Below are 21,561 nucleotides of genomic sequence, written 5' to 3' on the forward strand. Positions count from 1 at the left end.
TCGCCCGCGGCCTGCGGGGCACTGCCCGCCGCGGGGGGCCGGGGGGTTCCGCGCCCTGTCGGGGCTGGGCCTGAGGGCCCGCAGGCCCGGCCGGCAGCGGAGGGGCTGCCCTGGCACCGGCGGGCAGCGGCGCCCGGCTCCGTCCCGCAGCCGGAGCGAGACCGAAGGGGCTGTTGAGAAGCGGGGCTGGCGCAGGCTGAGGCGGTGACTCCCCTCACATCGCTCTGAAGCGGGGCGGCGTTGCCAAACCACCCTTCGAGCCATTACACAAGGAACGTTTAAGCCAAAACGCGCGTTTAAATTCGTTACAGGTTGCGTGGAGGACTCACGCCACACCGTAACCCCGTGTGGGTGTTTAATGGCCCTGCAGATGGGGGCTGAGGGGCTGCAGAGATAAAAACCCCCTCCAGCACCTGCCCTGCGCCAGGGACAGGACGAGGAAGAGGAAGAGCAAGCAGTGGATGTGGTGGTGACAGTCCTCATCTCGAGATGGACACGGCCTCCTGAGACCCGACTTGCTCCTTGCTGGAGCTCACAGTTAGATGTAGCCAGTTTCAAGCTGTTTTGGGGAAGAAAACCCAGCCTTGGGGATTCTAGCCCTGCAGTCTTTATTAGGAGCAAAGTACGGATAACTGGATACAGCAAGGCTAGAAAATGCTGTTTGAAAAGCCCCAAACAGTTCATGCGCCCTTTGCTACTCTTATCATTTGTGATCAAGAAGAATCAAATGAAAAAGCCCAGCACTGAAAACAACCATGGTCCCACTTTGCGCAGGAGATGGGCTGCAGTCTCACCTCCAGCAATGATCAAAGTTACAAATGAAAATTTACAGATTCCACCTCCGAGGTCTCAATCCCCAACTTTTTAAATCTGTTAATAAAATGTAGGTTTTACAAACAGGGAAAGTAGCACATCACATGGCTCTGTACTCTTCACAACAGTCATGGCAAATTATCAAACTCTTTGTTGCACAATCTCCCTTCAGAGATACAGCCTCAAAGCGATGCGTCGAGCTCAGATGTCCCACTCTTTGTATGAAATAGCTCTGAACACTGCAACTTTTCGTGGTGATTCAGCCCAGAGGTATTTAGTGGAGATGTATATGCTTGAAAAATTCCATTTTCCCTCACTTTTGGTCCTTCAGTGTTTGCAGGTCACGTGAGGTCTTGTAAATACAGGCTTGGCTCAAGACCTGCTGGCACAGGTTTGTTTTACACAGTCTGTGCTTATTTTATCTGTGTCTCCTTTTTTTACATCGTTATCTGAAAGAGGCAGCCCCAGGGAACAAGTGTTCCTGACCTCCTACTTGCCATCACACCTCGCTCTTGCTTCTTTCTGTTTCATAAGAAAAATCTGATGCTTGCTATACCAGTTTACGCACTTGCATCGCATCCCCACTGCAGGGGTTTAAGGCATTTCGAAAATACAAATAATCTAAGCTTCCTCATCCCTAGAGTGAGCTATTCCTCATCTTCCTGACAGCAAAGCAAGAGGCATAGAGGAATAGGGAGTGTGTCCAGTGTCACACAGCAAGTCAGAAAGAACACGTAGGAGAATACTTTGCAAGTGCTGCAGCTCTAAATGGTTCTTCATCCATCTGAAAAAAATGCACAAACCTACCTGAGTTTCCCATCTTAGATACTTTGGCAGACCTAGGAGGGAAGCCACTCCTCTTTGGGGCATGGAGTCACTGTTTATTCAGTGCAATGACCAGAACCACTTTATTTGCAGCATATTTAAAACGCAGGGAAAATACTTTTTAAAAGCCCCATATGGAGAAGGCTGCTGGCTGGAGACGTGTGTTCCAAAAAGAAAAACACGTTCCCACAGTTTACTTCCAGGCTAGCTCTTAGCAGGGTCTTCACCTATCAGCATGCCTTTTCTCCGGGCTGCAGTCAGATCTGAAATGCTCTGTAGATGGAAAAGAGTTTAGCAATCTCTGGCTGCTCTCACAGCCAAACATCTGCTCACCCAAACAGCATTCCAGGCGTGCGTTACACCTCCCAGCTTCACAGCAACACACAGGGACAGCAGGGAAGAATGGGGAAACTATTTCTCAGGCATTTACACTTGGTTTTAATAGTCAGGGAGTCTTTTGGATGCATGGGTGGCATCCACACTTTTGCCCTGGAGAAAAAAGGCAGCTCGGCCTCCATGCTGACATCTTCTGGGAGGCGAACACTGCTGGGAAAATGAGGTTTTCCTCTTCTCTTGGACACTGTTAACACCCTACTTGTCTTAAACTGAAGCTAACAAGCTAGACCTCACAGTACAGAGGAAAGACTTGAAGCAGGGATATGGAAAAAGTAATCTACAGCATATAAGGTCTCTCTCCCTGCTGCTAGCCCACCCTTGGCTTTTCAGCATCACAACACAGAAGCTAAAATACTAAGTCACACTCCCCCTGCATCTGCTTCCCCGACTTCCAGCAGTCTTGAAATTGCAATGCTGTGGGGCCACAGAGAGTCCTGCTCCCCCGGTGACTTCTATTTAGTCTTCAGCTGGTTCCCCAAGCGGGCGTCTGGCTGCTGCTTTTGCCGACTGCTGGCACCATCTGCAGGCCCTGTGAGCGAGGGAGGATGAAGTACTCGGTCATGTTTCTCACACTTCGATTTGAGTCTCATTGCCAGTCAAAATGGGGAAGAGACAGATTGCCATGGGCTGTGGAGGGGCGAGTTTGGCAAAGGCACTAGGATCGGCACATCGTTGCCTTAAGAAAATCCCAAGGTGACACTTTCAGTGGAAGCAGTAGGTTGTCACATGGCTAACTCAGCTTAAATTTTGTACTTCACATATGGATTAGACTAGGATTATGAACACCTCTGAAAATGTTATTTTCTCTTCTTAAGAGGTTATTTTTGGCTAAGAGTGAGATGGAGTGTAACTCATTCTGGAACACTGCCCATGTCATCTGTTGCAAAAAAACCCCATGCTTAAAACTTGGCTGTAAAACCCCTACCCATGTGGCTGCTTTCCCAACTGGACCGTTTGTGTTGCATTTACAGCTCTTTAGGTTCAGATTGCAACAGAGCAAGTGCTGAAGAATATAGTATTGCCTCCTGAGCCAGCCAACCAGATATTTCACATACTCACCCTTGACTTGCTTCTGTAGGACCCGTCCTTTGATGCGATCGGCGTTGCTCTGCTGGATGGTGCTTGCAGGAGCACTGTCTTTCGGCAGCACCTCTAGTGCAGTCCCCTCTATCAAAGGAAGAGAAACCTTCATTATAAACAGTGGGAGCAGAGCACGGTTTAAAACCATTTTGCAACGCGTGAATCACTAATAGCTAGCCCAAATAAATTATAGCATTGTAAATCAAAAGTTAACCATTTTTTAGTGGAAAAAAAAAAAGTTAGAAAAACTAATTAGCATCAGTAAGCACCTCTTGCCAGAATGGGGAAGGATTCTGGCTCCATTTCAATAGGATTTGGGTATCCAGTTTCCCTAAACTCATCCCAGCCTTGTGTGTCTGCACAAAGCAAAACAACTGAAGCTGACAGATGATCAGTGCAGCCTGTCATGTCTTGGTCTCCTTGCTGAGGCTTGGTTTGGATGTGAAACTGTCTGAATGACTAGACCAAGATCAGCAACTTGTGTTCAGTTGGGTTCACATGCAACTAATTCTTCCCCCTAGATTACAGAGGCATAGTTGGGGCAGTGGTCTGCAAAGGATATGCTTTCTTACCCATCAAAAGCTACTTAGATATATATATTTAAAAAAAGATCAGATTACTAGTAGTTCTGATCATTAGCGTTTATTTCTCACATGACAATCCATCTTTTCCAGCAGAGCTGATGCGGGATGTCACCAGCAGCTCTTTGACCCCTACCTGAACGGTAGCTGATAGGAACCTTGACCTTTGTGGCAACGGATATGCTGCTCACAGCTTTTGTCTGAGGGAAGAGTCTAGCTCGGCACAGGTGGTTCTCACAAGCTTTGTCTGTACCAGGGCTCGAGGGCGTCCATTGCTTAGCTTTTGAGGTCTGAAAGACAGCAAGTGGAGTTAACCTCAGTGATGTCTCTCACCTCTGATTGTTGCCATGTTGCACCAAAAAGATTCCTTTCCCACCTGACTGGCTTCGCTTGCTGTTTAGGCAAGAGGTTAAGGACATTATAGTAGAATAAAGATACTTATTTCCCGATGCAGTTTGTACTATGTTTCTCTTACTGTGTTTAAAAACCACCCTAGCTCCACCAGGTCTATGCCTTCTGCTCACAAAGGACCTACCCTGTGGAAGTTTGGTTCGAGAGAGCGAGATCTTTTCTTTCTGGCTGTCCTTTCAGCAGACATCTCCTGGTCTTTCTTGTTCTTCAGCACACCCCGGGCTGGGGAGCACAGCTGGCTCCCAGCTGCAGGCTCCAACAGCAACCCCTCAGTACGTGTACTGAGTCTTGTCTGACAAGCTGGGGTGGAACTGGCCTCCAGATACTTCTGCTTAAGCATATCCTCCTCAGACAAGTGGGCTGAGGAGACTTTGCTTCCAGGATCTCTGTGTTGGGCTCTGGAACGGCGACTGGCTGCAATGAGGGAGATGCTTTTGGTGTTGGCAGCAATTTCCTCCAAGGTCTGACTCAGTGGAACAGCAGCAATGTCTGGAGGTGACTTTTTCCCATGCAAGTCTAGAGAGGTGGGGGAATGCAGCCTGGGAGTCATCTTTCCTGCAGTAACTTCTGTTGGTTTCTGCTAAAAATCAAAGCAATTGCAGCATAATTTGATTTTCATTCAAAGTTTTTATACTTTTCCCCTTCAAAGCACTTTCAAACATTTGGAAGACATTAAATTTCACCTGAAATATTATGATAACAACTTCTATGTATAGAGAAACAAAGGCAAAGCTTTTTGACTGTGTATCTCCCATATGGAGGCATGGCTACAAGATGGGTCAAACTGGCAGGCAAGAAACTGATGAGCTCCTAAATCTGCCTCCTGTTCCAGGGTGCTGAGTGAAATTGGTTTCACCAGATAGTCACCAAATCAGGGCCCAGCAGATCAGTTAGTGGCATAAAAGGGTGATCATCCTGGACACCACAGATCCCCTCACAGCAGATTGCATGGTGCATCTCCATTTACAACTCCTGTCACTCCCCTGGACACACTGGAGACTGGGTGATTCACACAGAGGGAGAGCTCAGATTGGAGGTGGCAGCTAAGCCTTGGCCTCTTAAGTAAATCCCAGGCTTTAAACTCAAGGCCAGTGCTCTAGGAGTGATTTTATTGCCTGCCAAGGTTTACCTTCCTCACATGCAATAGATTTAGCTGCCATGCATGTTCCGCCATCGCAAGAGGAAGGTGCTATCCACAACAAATATTCCTTGAATTCAGTTCCTGCCATACTGACCTGATGACCTGGGGTTTTTGGCAAACCAGAGAAAGTTGGGCTCAGCTGGTTATCCAGAGACCCCTCCTTCCTACAGGGTGACATTTTAGATGATCTGCAGCTGCCACTGTGAAAAGAATATGCCAGGAGATTAACAGATGAAAACACGGGCCCTTTATCAACAGGGAGAGATGAAACATGTCTAGGTGAGAGCTCTCAAGCTGCGGGGAAAGCCAGAAATCTGGTAAACGTGGTAAACACCACAGCAAAGAAGGGCTTCAGGATTCATAAAGGAGAGAGATTTTTGTCCCCTGATCCTCACAGACTTTGCTACTTTATTTGGTTTAAATGCTTGTCAGTCAACAGAAGCAAATCCAAACATTTCCCATAGCCCTCTCTGCAAAGATCCTGCTAAAATATAGAGTTACTTCGCAAAAGCAGTATTCGTCAGTCCTCTCTTACAGATTCCAGTTTATGGAGGTTCTTCCAGTTTGGTATCACCCAGCTTTGGGGATTTAGCTGGGGGCTGCCAGGTCCCCATGCCCTAGAGAGTAAGTCTAATAATAAGAAAGGTCCACGTTACCTGTCTGACTCCAGGGTGACGGAAGGAATGTCAAACTTCACCCCCCAGGGAAGATCCTTCATGTTCCCAGGTAGGCCCTTTCTGACCTCATCTTTATTTAGATCCAGATGCTGACTTACATCCAAAGAAGGGCTGTTGTGGGGCTGCAGGAAGAGGGAACAACAAGATCCTCAGCAGATTTTCTCACTGTAAAGCCCCTCCTCTAGCCTTGACTCCCAGCCTGTGGTCACAAAGACACTCTTGATACCTCATGTGCTTTTCCACAGTTTCAGCCACCTGCTATTTGCTCCCCTCCTGTGGAAGGGCACCTGAAGTGGTTTAATCTCTCATATAACAACATGACTAGCATTAAGTTTATTATTCAAGGTGAAACCCAACTCCTTGCTCCATTCAGTCTAGGCAATCGCAATAAATAAGAGACACTGCTGCTTGGACTCCCTGCTGAAGACTGGCAATTTCCTGGCAACCCCTTACTGTCTCAAAAGACACAAGTTTTCCAAAGACAAATGGGCCAGCAGCATCTTACCTTTCTTGCGGGAAAGACCTGAAGACCTCAATAACAACTGTGCCTTGAGCAGAGGCCTCCAGAGAGGATGGTCTCCTTCCAGTTGCATGTTTGGCCATCTAACCTTTGCTTCTGTTTGCCACCAAGCCAGTTATCTCTCTCAAATCTAATGCAACAGCAACCAGGAGGATAAACACTCTGGCTCATTCACAGCCTGCCTGGGTCCTCATCTGTCTCTAAAAGCCTTATTAATTCTCTGAGTCAAAGGGAAGGAGAGCGGAGCTCTAGGGAGACAACATGTTCCTAAAACAAAGCTCTGTACAGCTCCTGACTGGCACCAGGGCCCAGCCAGGCTTTGGGTGTGTACGAATCTATGGCCATGACACAAGATCATGGACAGCTTGGATTCTCCAGCACAAAGGTCTGCTCTGCCTTACCCGGAGCATGCTGGACATCACTGAATGTAGCAGCAGCAGACGGTTCAGTGTCCCCTCCTCCAACTCAGAGAGGTGCAGGCAGTGTAACCTCGCCAGTGTCTCTGGGACAGGAACGTTCTGGGCTGGAGCAGAGATGGGGAGGAAGAGTTAAAGATCACTCCTAGATAAACAGCTGAGAACTGTAGAGTCATGACATCCAAGACAAGGTTTTCTGGGTGGATTGTTCTTCACTTTGGCAGCAGAAAACAAAGCTCGGAGATAATGACAGAGCAGGAACAAAGGTGCTGCTTTGCCTTTTATCAGCATCTGCTGCTGCTGAATAATTTCTTCACAGAGTAGCATGTGCTGCTGCAGTTGCTGGATCACAAAATCCTTCTGGCACAATAGACTCTCCTTGTACAGTGTATTTGCCTGCAGCTCTGTGTTGCCAAGCTCAAGCTCATGGGCTCTGCAGAGGAGCCTTAGCACCTCTTGCTGATCCTCACTGGCAATTTGTCTGGGGAAAAACTCCTCCATCTGGGAAGCTTTTTCCTTGGCATTTGCTAAGTGCTGCTCCAGCTCTGACTGAAAAAGATAGATGGGGCGTTGTCAAGGCAGTTTGGCTTCTTGGGATAACAGACATCTGAGCAAATCTGTGCTGTGTCCTTCACGCTGAGATTGAAGTAATATCTACAAAAAGTATTTTGTTTATTCTGCTGGCAGCCACCATGTTTCAGACATGGCAGATATATCCAGATGCACAGTCCTTGCCTAGAGGATCTCACAAACATTAACATTAGCTACCAAAAAAATAACCACCAAAAGTGATTACCAAAACGTTGAACCAACCAGTGAGTGATAAATATCCCTGAAAGGGGAAGTGGGAAGAATTAGCTTGCTTATGAGTGGACAAGCCCAGACAGTGGGTTTGTGATTTTCCCTCATCCTAAAAAAAAAAAAAAAAAAAGGGACAGGGGCAAGATGCAAATACCAGTGTTGCCACACTGCTTCCTTCAGCAGCCCAAAGTATTTAGGAATCCAGCTGCAATGCAGGTGCCACATGGCTTTTGCAGTGCTAGCCCAAAACCACAAGAACCTCTCCGAGTTACGTTGCTGCCATCCTGCCCCCAGACCTGCTGGGCAGAGGTCAGACTTGCGACCGTGACGTGACTTGTGACCGTGACCTTCACCTCCTCACCTTCAGGGATGCCGTCTTGCGCTGTTCTGCCAGCAGCAGGTTGATCTCTTCTCTTGCTACTGTAACTTCATGAGGTTCAGGTGCATCTGTGATATCCACTTCCCTGTCTTTCTCCTCTGTGTTTTCATCTTTCTCCTCCTTTGCTGGTTTGCTGTACATGCTTGCACCCTGAGCCTTCTCTCGTTCCCAGCTGCCAGCAAAAAAAGAAAAGAACTTCTGGGACACGGTGACATAGCTCTAATGACGCATGCATAGCCTGTGATTGTATCTGTCCAACTTCTTCTTGCATGACAGCAGCAGAACTAATTAGTCCAGGCTGGTCTGGAGCTGGACAAACCGTGCAGAAGAGCACAATTAGCTTCCTCCCATTTGGAAGTCTGTAAGACAGGCCTCCTATGTGATCTTTCCATGGCGAGGAGAACAGTGCTTTTCCACACCTCATCACAAAGTGCTGCCTATTCACAGGTACTTGTTGAATATTTTCAGTGTCCTGAACATTGTTTTAAGTACAAATAACCCAAATCCTGAGTGACTATAATATATATATATATATATTAGGTGGGAGACTAGTGATAATGAGAGGGAACTGGCACCTGCTTATAGTTTATCCAGAAGAAAGGGATGATGATGCTTTCTCTGACATGAAATCATGCCCAGATGCAGTGCATCTGGATGGAAACCACTTCACAAACACAGTGACTGAACCATAGAAGGACCAACAATCACAGCCTGCGCTGCCATCCAGTTTTTCCATTAAAACCCAAGTCCAGAATAAGGTCCAAATAGAGGCGATATATCTACCATTTATACTTTTAGTCTTGAGCTTAAACTTGATGCTGGAGGTAGCTGGTTGCTTTATGGAGCTACATCAAGCAATTGCACGGCAGTGCAGCACCATGTGCAGGCTGCAGCCTCCTTACAAGCACCAGGAGGGATTAGGGATGTGTTTCTCAATAACAAGAAGTCACCTGTTGCAAATATAGCACCTTAACCTAAGGCTTAGAGTTGTATGGACTTAATTTACCTTAAATCCCTGGGTACCTTTTGCAGACCACTACCCTCCCAAGTTTTTCCTCATCACATAGTTAATTCTCAAACCTACACTTGATCTCATCTTTCTGTCATTTTTTTGGGGGGGACCATGGGATATTGGCATTTCTCATGGTGAGTTTGGAGGTGCTGAAAGCTAAGGAGGTACTCACTCTGTGATTGTTAGGAGGTGTCTGCAGGTATCAACATGCAGCTCGATGTTGGTGTTTTCCAGTTCCATCAGGCTGCGACGCATCTCCATCTGCTCCCTGAAAGCCCCGATCAGCTGTGCCCGCAAAGCGTTCATTGCTTGGCCACTGCATGCCTCAGGGCCTTGGTGCCTCTCTGCTGCAGGAGGAGACATTTCTGATCTGACATTAGGCCACGTAAACTTTTGCCAAGTCCTACAAAACTACTGTGGGAACAAGCCACTCAGTCCACGTGCTACAGGACGTTCATTTATAGGACTCTGCTTCATTCTGCAGTCTCTTGAACTTAATAATATGCTTAAGAAATCTGATATATCTTTATGATTGTATTATTAGCAATAAATAAATCTCATTGCTACTGTTTTTCTGAGTATTAAGAGGATACAGCATTGCAGGGACATCTCTTCCCCCTTTCCACCTGCCAAAAAGAAAAAAGTATCAGTTTTCTATGCTTGTTACCTAGAAATGACCTTGGGTATTGGTAGCAGAGACCTATCGTATCTCATGTCTTGTCTGTCAGAGAACTTGACTATTTTTATTTCATTCCTTGCCAGATTCACTGACAAAAGGAACAATCCCCAAGGCAGAACAATCATTGTTTTAAAAGCTTTGTCCTGCCCCCCTCCCTATTTTATTTTTTTTAATTAAGTGCAACAAACCGTACAAGAGAACTCCGTGTCCTGACACAGCCTCAGAGCCTGTGATGACGCAGGCTACAAACTCAGTCACCTCTCTGTAAGACTTCAGTCCTCCCACAGCAAATGCCACCACTTGATGTCAAAGCTCTTTTCAAGGGCAGGTTTGTGAAATTTAACACATTTTAATGTTGGGGAAGATGCTGAAAAGGTTGAATGTGCTGTTGTCATGGTTTAACCCCAGTCAGCTGCTAAGCACCACGTAGCTGCTCGCTCACTTCTCCCCGCCCCACCCCCGGTGAGATGGGGAGGAAAATCGAAATCAAGTAAAACTCATGGGTTGAGATAAGAATAGTTTAATAATTGAAATAAAAATAAAATATAATAATAATAGCAATGAAAAGGAAGATAACAAAAAGAGTGACTTAAACCCCAAGCAATGCACAATGCAATTGCTGACTGATGCTCAGCCAGTCCCTGAGCAGTGATCTGCCCCTCCTGGCCAATTCCCCCCAGTTTATATACTGGGTATGATGCCATATGGTATGGAATATTCCTTTGGCCAGTTTGGGTCAGCTGTCCTAGCTGCGTCCCCTCCCAACTTCTTGTGTCCCTCCAGCCTTCTTGCTGGCAGGGCACGAAAAGCAGAAAAATCCTTGACTTAGTATAAACACTACTTAGCAACAACTAAAAATGTCTGCGTGTTATCAACTTTTTTCTCATACTAAATCCAAACCACAACACTATACCAGCTACTAGGAAGAAAATTAATTCTATCCCACAGTACATCAGACAGGCTCATACAGAAGAGCAACTTCCATTTCCCCTGCCTGCCTCCACCACCCTTCAGACCGTGTTCTCTGCTCTGCTTCTCTACAAGCATTGCTGAACCGCCTTCCCCCAGCTATGCCTACACGGAGGCCCACCAAGCACTACCACAACCTGTCCCCACAGCTCCTCTCCTTGCTCTCCTCCCTCCAGATACCCCAGAACAGTTCTTGCTCCTGACCCTACCTTGCAGATCCCCGAGGCCAGAGCTGACTGCACTCTTCTCCTTCTCCTGGTTTTCAACCCTCGCCTTCAGACGCTCGATCTCCCTGCGGAGGTCTGTGATGATGCTGGTGTATTGGTCGATGTGGTAGGAGACGTTCCGCAGGTTACACTTCACCTGGTGAGCCAGAACACGTGAGCGTTTGTCCCAAGGCCCGTTATTGGTACAATGGCTGCAAACAAAGCTATGCTTTCAGTTGGAGGGGCACTGAATCCTGTGATGGGGAAGTTTCCCCACTTATGAGGGAAAACTGTAAATTAATGGTTTTCCCTAATTCTGGGAAATTCCCAAAAGGTAACAGAGAAAAGACAGGGACCCTGTATCCACAGGGAAAACGCAGAGATCCACAAAGAGCAAAAACCCTGTTGTAGATCATTGTTCATCTTCCTTTACCCCACAAGCCTCTCTATTTTATTCCTCCTTTTTGCAGCCCCTCATATTCCTCTTCCAGGCCCAGCATCCCCACTGGGACATTCCCCATACACTGCCCTCCCAAGGTGGTCACCTTCCAACCATCGTTCCTTATATTCTGCACCCAGGTCCATACCAGGCACATCATCCTCTGCCTTTCCATTATTCTGCTCCCTTGCTTTGACCGTCATAGTCCTCTTCTCATCCACGACCCACACCATTTGCTTTTCACTGTTCCCTTCATCTGCTTTTCTTCTGTCACTCACGTTGAGCCTCTACACCACCCTGCACTGCCCCCTCCTGAAGTTTGTTCTCCCATCATCCACTACATTTTCTATTTCCACTTTGCAAGCTTTTAACCTCTAACCCCCACCTCCCTGTAAGTTGTTTGCTCATTTACCTGTGTCTTGATGTTTTTGGCTCGATAGGCATAGATCAAGGTCATTCGAGATTCTTCAAAGGAGGTACTGGCTGGGCTGATATGTGCAATCATAACAGTCCTGCTGTTGCCCCCTAATGAGTCCTAGAGGGATGCAATGTTGCTGTGGTTAGTATGGACATGACAGGGGCTTGCTGCTCAGTGGGAACTGCTCTGGCTCGGTACCCCGCAGTTCATTGAGATTCTGGTGGAGAATCCCAATTAGGAGTGAAGAACTGGCTGGTAAAATACCATTCATTAAGCCCTCTCTCCATCAACAGCAAAATCAATAAGTAATTAACTATCTACAAAAGAAGAATTTTTGCAAGAAAATGACAATTTCCACAAATACGCTTGTAACTTCTCAATGCTGCTGACAACAGAATCCTGCCTTTTTCTCCATCCCTTCTCCTCCCCACCATCCTCTAGAAAACACATCTGTCAGGCAGTGACAGGGGTAGCTCAGCACCAAGACTTGAGGTGAGGTTCATAAATGAAGTTGTAAAGGATCCATAAAATAACCAGTGTAGCAAAAAGCCTGTCTGCAACCTTTCTGATTTCCTAAAGGAGAGACGACTTACGACAGCACATAGTCACTCTCAGTCTCTCTTCCTCCTGTCCCAACAACATCCAAATTTATTGGCCCATTTAACTCAATTCTTACAGAAAGAATGAAACATTCAAAGGCAATAAGTTCATTAATAAGGAAAAAAAAAATCACTTATCACCTATGAGCTTACAGACATACAACCCAAATCTATAGGATTTGCTAACACTGTAGGAGGTCCTTCCATAACAGCACCAATGACAACATGTTTATTATAGGACAGCGCTGCCCGAGTCAAGCCCTGACTGCATTGCAAAGCTCATGCAAGATCCCGGAGGAGCGTTCCAAGATGGATAATGACAATGCACAGAGATATTTAAGGATAAGCTCTCAAGCCCTGGCCGATTTGAGCGGTGATAGCAGCAACAGACGCGCCAGGCTCCCCGCTGACCCGCAGCGTATGGTACCTTCAGCAGGCGGGTGAGTTTGCTGTCTCGAAAGTTGACAAACTGGGCCCGGCTCCCCCCCTTCTCACTCAAAGCGTTGATGCAGTTGCCCAAAGCCAGCAGCGAGCGGTTGATGTGGGCTCCTTCCTTCATCCTCTTGCCCCGGTTCTGAGTCTGTTGGGAGGGGAGGACAGACAGACAGACAAAGCACACACTTCAGAAGGGTGGGTCTGTGCCTGGGGAAGATGTGCAGCATCACCCGGGTCAAGGTTTGGATGTCAAAGCAATGCCTCCTGCAAAAATCAACCTGAAGTGGGTTAAACCCCACTCTGAGGCACAGAGGTGCTGGTAGGAGTACATTGCTTGGAAAAGATGAGCCAGATCTGACCTCTTGGTTCTTAAAAGATAGCTATTAATTATCTTTTAAAGATTATTTCAGAAATAAAGATGCATAACGACATCACTCCAGAATTCCTGATCTCAGTAGAAATACTGGGTATGTAAAATCTCTCTCCCTCAAATCACCTCTCTTAGTTCCAGCGTTTCCTTCTTCCCATAGGAGCCAGCTGCCTTATTTTCCACCCACCAGCATCCCTCTATTCCACTGGTATCAGCTTTCTCTCTGACAGCCCAGCTGATCCCTGCCTAACAGACATCAGCTTCTCTTTACATGTGAAATTCGCTGCTGCTTTTTCAGACCTGAGAAAAGGCTGCACCCAGAAGCTGGTTTACATTTTTCCAATTATACTAGTTGGTATAATATAAAAGATACTACCAATATCATCAAACTTTGTCTTTATTTTCATGCTGTCTCAGGTACAAACTACTGCTCTAAAACAACAAACACCCAGTGCTGGTTTCCCCAGGGATGCGGATGGGCATGCAGGGCCTGCACAGCAGGCCAGGGAATCCAGCCTGGTCTCACCAAAAGCTGCCGAGCTCCAGCCGTACCTGGGCTGCTCTCTCTGACCCCGCCAAATCGACCATGAAAAGTTTTCCAATAAGCATTTCCTCGCTCATCACCTTCCTTCGGCTTTTCTGTGTCACCGTCACCTGCAGCACTGCGTGGGAGCGGGAGGACGTCTTGTTGGCAGCAGTGGGTTCCTGGGTGCGTTGCTTGTTTCCTTTCATTAACAGCTGCATGATCTAAATGATGCAGAAAAGCACGCGGAGATGTACAGCTCTGCCTGAGCCACAGCACGGCGTTCCCCGCAGACTGAACACCTCACCCAGGGCACGAGCAGACTGGTCCCGCTCATGCTAGCGGGGGTTTTGCTGTTGATTTTCCCCAGATCTCCCCCTTTGGCTTGTGACCTCGGAAGTGCAGGTTTGTTGGGTCTGGGGCTATTTTCCTGTTTATCTACATGTGCCTTGGACACGAGAAGTGCACATCAGTGTAGTTCAAGGGGGTTTCGTTATTTCTTCTCCCTCTCCAAATGGTTTGTTGACACATATGTACATAAATCAAAGCACTCTTATCCTTCCAGGAAAGCAGCATGCACCTGGGGGAAGCAGAGCTAGCAGGAGGTTAGCTGGGGGTTTTAGCCTGGTTTCTACCACTCACATGATCAGCCCTTTCCATACAATTCATCACATTAATCCAGTTCCACCAAGGTCCTGCTACAAAAGGTCCTTGTTACTGAGTAAGGCACAGGCAATAGGAAAGTGTCAGGAAATTTTAAAGCACTGATGCATGAAAGCACAAACCCACTCCCTTTGCCCTCACCGTGGACCACAGCCCAAGGTACCTCCTGAGCATTTGTTGTGGAGACTTCTGTAATTCCTGCTATCTGGATGCTACCTCTGGGGTCCTCTCTCAGGTCTAAGAACCCTGAGGATGGGTTCAGGAGGTCACGGATCACTTCGTTATAGATCTGAGGGTAAGAAAAGAGGGGTTGGCGTGAGACTAGCAGTGGGTCCTTAGATCTGCAAAGAGGGTTGAGTTGATCCTGCATTTCAGTGGGCAGACTCGGACTCCCCAGTTCCCATTACACCTGTTCCACAGAGGCCAGATCCAAGGCAACACAGACACTTCACCTCCAGGTAGGACATGGAGACTGTGTAATCCATCTCCTCGGCGGTAGCTTCAAGGGCCTTGAAGAGGTCATCGAGGGCGCGGATGTAAATCCCCGGTTCACAGTCTGTCCCTAGCATCGTGTAGGTTTTTCCTGCTCCTGTTAAAGATACAAAGAAGAGCAGCAAAGCCCAACTTCTGCGTGAGCAAGTTTCCACAACAAATGAAGCCTGGTTTCCTACTGATTTCTGTCCTTCATCCCCTAACTTCCTCCAGTTACTCCAGTTTCTCACTCCACAGTGATGCTGCCTCAGGAAACACATGGCACATGCCATCATCCAAAAAGGGTAGGAAGAGGACTTGCAGCTGGACAGATAGGTAGGTTAACTGCCCACCGGGTGTTCAGAGCTAGAGTAGAAAAATATTTTCATATAGACTGTAGTCTGTAAGTGCTTTCTACACTGCTCTCCTGAGATCAGTCTCCAGTGTTGCACAGATGCCCTCATCTCCTCCTCCTTTTTAAATGGGAAGATTTGTCTCCACTGAATTCCACCTCAATTAAGTGATTCTTAAACAGGGAAGCTTTGCTGTTACTTTGGCATTTAAGGGAGATCCACACTTCCCAATGAGAATGGTATTTTAATGCTTCAGTCTTGTTCTCACAGTAAGCAATTAATTGGCATTATAGTTCACTTCTGCTTTGTACAGATATATTTTATTCATCAGGAGCGGTACAGCTACAGGGACTACTTTACCTGTTGGACCATAGGCAAAAATGGTTGCATTGTAGCCAGAAATGACTCCTCCTATCAGGCTTTTGGTCGTGGACACATACACTTCCTCCTAATTCAGTCAAAAAAGCATAAATTTTTGGTCAGGCACAACAGCTGTCCAAAAAATCGATACCTAATTGCATTCCCTATGATTTTCTCACTATGTTTTACAAATTTCCTGGGTTTTGGAATGATTTGTGAGCCATTTGAGTTTTGACACATCAAAATGAGCAGAAAAGCACAGAGGTTTATTGAATTTTCTAAACGCAGGCAAGATGCAGGAGCTTACTAAAATAAATGTTCTTAAATACGATTATTTTCTTGGACTCTGAACATGGAATTCTTTGTTTTTAATTTGTGACTGCTGAAAAAGGGAGTAAATTATCTCCCTGGCCTTATCCTTTACAGAGAAGTGCCACTGGGCCTCCAAAAATGTCTTCGGTAGCACACAAGGGTGCCATGCTGATGTTAAACGTGAAAGAGAACACAGATAACCCAATTGCTTGTGAGAAGCAAGGCTGCATCGTGGCGATCACAAAATGCAGGTGCTGATGAAATCCTCATACTGCACCTTACATCTGTCTGCAAAACACAGCTCTGTAGGGCACTAGAGCTCACTCCATGAGCCTGTAATCAAGAGGCACAGGGAAGAAGTGTGGGAGCAATGAAGCCAGGCAACGTGACAATGATCTCATTCACCGGAGACCTCAGGAGACAAAGCTCCTCATCTCTGCTCAGGTGAGTTGAGTCTGGGGAGTCCCGATGCAGAGGGAGAGCCAGACTGAATACTGCACGTCTCCCCGCTTCTCTGACAAAAGGAAAACCCTCACAATCCTCTCGCCTTCAACACCATCACCTCTTTTATCTGGGTGACATGTGGCCTCTGGGATGTGCAGTTCTACTCACCTGCCAAAAACGTTCATCTAAGGAGGGAAAACAATTCTAATGTTAAGCCTTTTGGTTAAAAAAAGGGAAGGATGTTACCTGGGTTGCTCTGTGATCAAAAACCATGTCAAACACAAATGTTTTTTCTCGGGATCTGTTAGCTCGCAAGATGTCACCTGGATCTTCACTTGGATCCATCAAGACCACTCTCTGTTATAAGATAAAGTCAGAACAAGAACCATTATGTCTGGGTTTTGTTAACAGCCTGTCAGGATTTCTTACAGTACTATCACCATTGAATCTCTTGGCCAAAGGAACATTGGCACTTCAGCTTTGCACGGAAAATACATTTGTATGCACAATGCGGAGGCTGACAAGCTTTGTCTTGCAACTGATGTCACAACTTCTGTAATCTGGAGAAGTAGCAGTTGCTGCAAAATGCTTTGGAGGTCCGTTGTGCAGTGAAACAGTCACTGGCATTGGGTAATAGCAGTGGTTGCGGGGACATGACACCCAACCAACTCCCATGCAAGCAGGAGGGGGACAGGACCTCTTACCTCAATTTTCAGCCAAGATTCAGATAGAGGAGCTGTGAAAGAAAATATTTAAGTTCCTCAGGAGCAAAAGTGCCCAAAGTCATCTTCCAAAGCCTTTCCTGCAGCAGAACTGATAGAAATATCTGCATTGCTCAAGGACAGAAGCTTCATTCCATTTCTGGCTTTTATTAAGGAAAAAACAAAGGTGGGAGAAGAGTTGCAGCAGGTTACAGAGCTGGTTCTGTTTCTTTTCAGTCCCTTAGGATCTATTTTAGTACATAATTATCACAGTATATAATTACTGTGGAGAATAGTACTCTTTCTCCTCCACTGAAATGGCTCATAAGGAGATGCTGAAGCCTCAAAGGAAGGGACAGAGAACCCTGTGCCTCCTACTCCAGAGCAGCTTTCACTCTTTCTCAGGTAAACAGATCATTAGAAAAGAAATTAGAGCATAGATCAACCACCACTTGACCTACAGAATAACTGCACTGGTGTGCCAGGCATGGGAGAGACACAAGAACCTAGGACAAGTGCCCACAGGCATTCAGGAAGTGTCAAGACTTTGTTTTGGTTTTTTTCTTTTGCATTTCCTGCTAAATTCCAAGTCTCTAACCAGTATCTCTGGTTTTGATCTGCATATTTTCAAATTACCAGGAAGACCTTTTTCTTTTTAAAATTCTTTAGTTTTCACTGGTCCAGCTCAGGCCTTAAAACCTGAAGCAACACAAGAACAAACTCCAAAGGGAACTCCTGGTTTGTCGGCAGCAATGGTGTTTGCCTGCAAAAGAGTCTAATCATGTGCAGATGCAAGTGTGACAGCAAAGAGCAGAACTTGGAGAATGAGGTCAACATGTTTCCTTTAAAAATCCTGTCTGTAACACTTTCAGGGCCCTCTTACTGAGTCCTTGCAATGTCCAAATTTTGCTTGTAGTGTATCCAGGCATCCAAAAGAGTCCTCCCCTTCCAATCTGGGGCCAACACCTTGTCTAACCAGCAGTATTCTAAAAGCATAAACCTTCTGCTATTGCCCGGAAGCATTAAAACATAACAAGACACTAACAGAGTCAATTTTGAGTTAGGATTAATAAGCAGCCAGCAGCAGCTCTAAATGAGTTAGGCTGGGAGTAAATATAGCAGGGAACATGATGTAAATCAAAATACACCAAGAAATCTAAGCACTTCAACTGCCCAGTCAATTAATTTGCTTTCATAATTACAGTTGTTTGCATTATTAAGAGAAACTCATTCTCGTAGATAGAAGTTACTCAGACTAATGTAATGCACATTTCCTTCCCAGATTTCCATTAGAGAAAATAAATCTCAGGCCAGATGATGCAAGTCTGAATAAGCTGATATCCTTGTGAGGTTAATGACTGCTTTAAAAAAAAAGAAAAGAAAAAAAAATGTTTCGCCTGTAAGGTGCTAAACAAAAATTGCATTTGTAAGATAATGCATAAAAAGGAAGAAGATTGATGCTGTCTCTGCTTCTGAGGGCTGCTATCATTTGACTATGGCAAGGATACAAGAGACAAGATATATAGCAGAATTAGTGTGCATTCAGAAAGGGTTCAGAGAAAGATCAGCTGAAGCACGATAGAAAATAATGGGATTTACATTGGAAGAGAAGGTAAATAACAAGGGCACAATAAAAACATGGAAATAGACGTAGTAATGTAGAAAAGGTAAGTGGGGACCTCCTGCAATCCCCGCCTCTTAAAGAAGAGCAAGAGGTAGAAGATGCAGAACTAGAGGAAAGAAGCGCCATTTGCACGGAAGCTGTATCCCGCTGCGTCCCAGCAAGGCCACGAGATTTGCAGGATTTGAAAGCAAGTGTTTGCCCGTGAGCCAGAAGAGCCGGAGTCTCAAGGCGGTCCGCGCGGTAGCCGGCAGACTCCCCAGTCCCCATCGCGGGGGCTCTCCTGCAGCCCAGGCACAATTGCCCCCCCAGCTCACCTGTTCACCCACTCTGCGGGCAGCGAGGGCAGCTCCCTCCTCTGCTTCTGCTGCGTTGATGGGACGGATGCGAAGGGCCACCTGCACACACAGCACACACATGTGTGACTTACCTGCAACGGGGCTCAGCTCTGTGCAAGCACCAGCGATATCTACAGCTTCTCACTGCATCTCTTCTGCTGATCAGTCTTAAAACCTTAAACTTAGGGCCTGGAGAGTTTAGGGAAGTTTACAAAGTTTAAACCAGTTAATTCTCGCATGATTTGCACTTTTACCTTGACGAATTCTTCCTCCCTCTTCCCCCGTTTCTGTCTCTAACGCAGCAACACTCCAACTGATCGACAGAGAAGGCAGCAGAATAAACTCAGCCGTGTCATTGCTGCTGCCAGCGGGAACCTTCGGAGATCCAGGACTGTGGTACCAACAGCCACAGAGCTGAGCATGCTTACAGATTCCCCTGGTGTTCCCAAAACACTGATTAAAGTTATCCATGACAAAGAAAGGGAATTGCATTTCACTAAGTACCCACTTCATTTAATCCCAGGTAGGAATCATTATGAGCCTGTTCAACCAGATCAGAGCAAGTTGTCCCTGATCTGTGTGGGTCCCCCGGGGTTCCTTGGAAGCTGGAATTCATCACAGGACTGGAGCGATTATAAAGTAGCAATTAACTGCCAGTGCCTTGTACCACAACTCAATCAGTCAGAAACACGGTACTCTTGTTTTGAAAGACAGTAATTTGACCCAAAAATTTAAAACACACAGGCTGCACTTGTCAGTATTAATAATGTACAAGAGCACATGTATTTCAGCCTGTTTAATCTAGAGGTGAAGCAATAAAGTGTGGTGTCATGGATCAGTTGTGGGATTAATTGGGCCCCCTGATGCTGGGGTCCTGCTCTGGCCCTGACTCACTGCAGCTGAGGGCAAGTTGCACAGTTCCAGATCCCCAACCTGTGTGCCCAGTGGAGGGTCTCCAGAGAAGACCACCAATTTGAAATCCCACCTAAAAGCTGTCCTTGGCTTCTCGGCTAATAACAGAGATTTGAAAGATTCTATTTTCACCTTTCCATAGCTGTTCTCCCTTTCAGAAAATGCAGCAGGATCTCCTTAGCAGCTGCTGACAGGAGAGCTGATGCTGATAGAACACTACATAATGCACTTAAGCGGTGCCTCAGCAGGAGGGTGTGCAATTATTGAAACAGACTTGTTCTACCCTCACCAGTCCACAAGCAACTAGTTTCTATAGGAACCAGATTTATTTCCACAGTAACAAGTCAAGCTACTTGTCAATTTAATGAGGGTTTCATGAACAGCTCTCATGAACAGCAAGCCCTGTAGTAGACATATTTGAGTAGTTGCAGCGACAGCAAAGAACATTTCTTCACTGTGAATATCTCAGAGTACAAGCTAAGCTCCTTGGCTTCGGGCAACTTTTAATATTCACGAGAATGCAACAATTAGCTTCATCATCTCCCTAAACACATGTGAACGACACCATTCTGAGCATTTCATTCCCATAGGCTGAACTCATTTTAGAATTTGAAAATATTATCTTGCACACCATAATGCCAACTTCTGCTGGAGGAATAGGGGAACGTGCAAGTCTCTCTCGGAGTGCCTTAACCTCCGGAATAGTCTGGTTAATCACTCTATTTGCAAGCCCTAGCCACTGAGGGCAAGAAAACAAACCCAAATAAGCAGCATGTGGAGATGGGTCACACCAAGTACTAAGGCTTTTTCTTGCATTAGAGAGGAATGCAAGGTATTCTAGATATTATTGACTTTAAGTGATTCCACTTTGAGCGGAGGTTTCTGTATCTGCCTCAGTTGTGTTTCAGCACAACGTGAGGGCAATGCTTCAGTTTAACAGAGCGCCACAGGGCTGAAGGTTGAAACTTGGGGAAGGATTACATTTTCAAAGCACTCCTCTTACTCTGATCACCACAGAGAGATGCCGAGGTCCTGGAGCAATGATGTGGACTCAAACAGGACTCTAATCCCAGCTGCTTTTAGCTGCTTTTTATGACTCTGTCACTCAAACAGATCCCAAAGAGATGGGCATGCTGGAGATCACTGTTCAAGGAGTAACTACCATCACCTGCCAGGTTACCCAGCCTCACCTCCCCTCCTATATATTTTCCCCCCCTGCAGGATACTTATACCCAACTTTTGCTTTAAATCATACAGAGTTTTGCACAAAGAGAGCAAGTCTGCATTTTTCCCCCTCTGGCTGGGCCACGGAGGCCAGGAACACCAGCAGACAGCTGGCAACGCCGACAGGAAGGATGCCGAGGCTGGGTACAACCCAGCTGCTCCTCCCCATCCCACATCCTTCCCTAAACCAGCGGGCTTACCATAAGCTGCTGCTCCTTCATGGCCGAGCTGCGAGATGATGCCAGCTCAGGGCTGGGTGATTTGCCCTGGGAGGTGCACATCGAGCTGGAGCCCTTCAGGAAGACCGAATGGTTCAGAGGCAGCAGCCATCACCCCAGGGAAGGAGAGAGGCAACACCTGCGCTCCCCCAGGGGAGAGGAGTGCAGGGACAGCAGAGAGGCAGCAGTGAATCACCGAGCCCCGGGCAGGAAGAGACTGCAGCAGCTCCCTGGAGCAGCGTGCCACCACTGCA

General features: G+C 46.6%; 1 protein-coding gene across 1 annotated transcript; it reads right to left on the reverse strand.

Annotated features, from left to right (window-relative positions):
* Positions 1 to 1,287: 1,287 nt before the first annotated feature.
* Positions 1,288 to 21,370, reverse strand: LOC141950547 (kinesin-like protein KIF19). Its single transcript, XM_074885512.1, has 20 exons — positions 21,290 to 21,370; positions 18,933 to 19,013; positions 16,540 to 16,650; positions 15,538 to 15,625; positions 14,806 to 14,942; positions 14,517 to 14,642; positions 13,720 to 13,914; positions 12,790 to 12,942; positions 11,758 to 11,880; positions 10,910 to 11,063; positions 9,225 to 9,396; positions 8,023 to 8,212; positions 7,139 to 7,409; positions 6,846 to 6,967; positions 5,904 to 6,046; positions 5,342 to 5,447; positions 4,231 to 4,686; positions 3,832 to 3,985; positions 3,094 to 3,201; positions 1,288 to 2,563 (listed from the first exon to the last, which is right to left on the reverse strand). The coding sequence occupies exons 1-20, from the start codon at positions 21,368 to 21,370 to the stop codon at positions 2,487 to 2,489; spliced, it is 3,048 nt and encodes a 1,015-aa protein (XP_074741613.1). The 3' UTR covers positions 1,288 to 2,486.
* Between the last annotated feature and the right edge of the window lie 191 nt (positions 21,371 to 21,561).

Source organism: Strix uralensis, chromosome 16 (assembly GCF_047716275.1).
Source record: "Strix uralensis isolate ZFMK-TIS-50842 chromosome 16, bStrUra1, whole genome shotgun sequence".
Taxonomy (NCBI): domain Eukaryota; kingdom Metazoa; phylum Chordata; class Aves; order Strigiformes; family Strigidae; genus Strix; species Strix uralensis.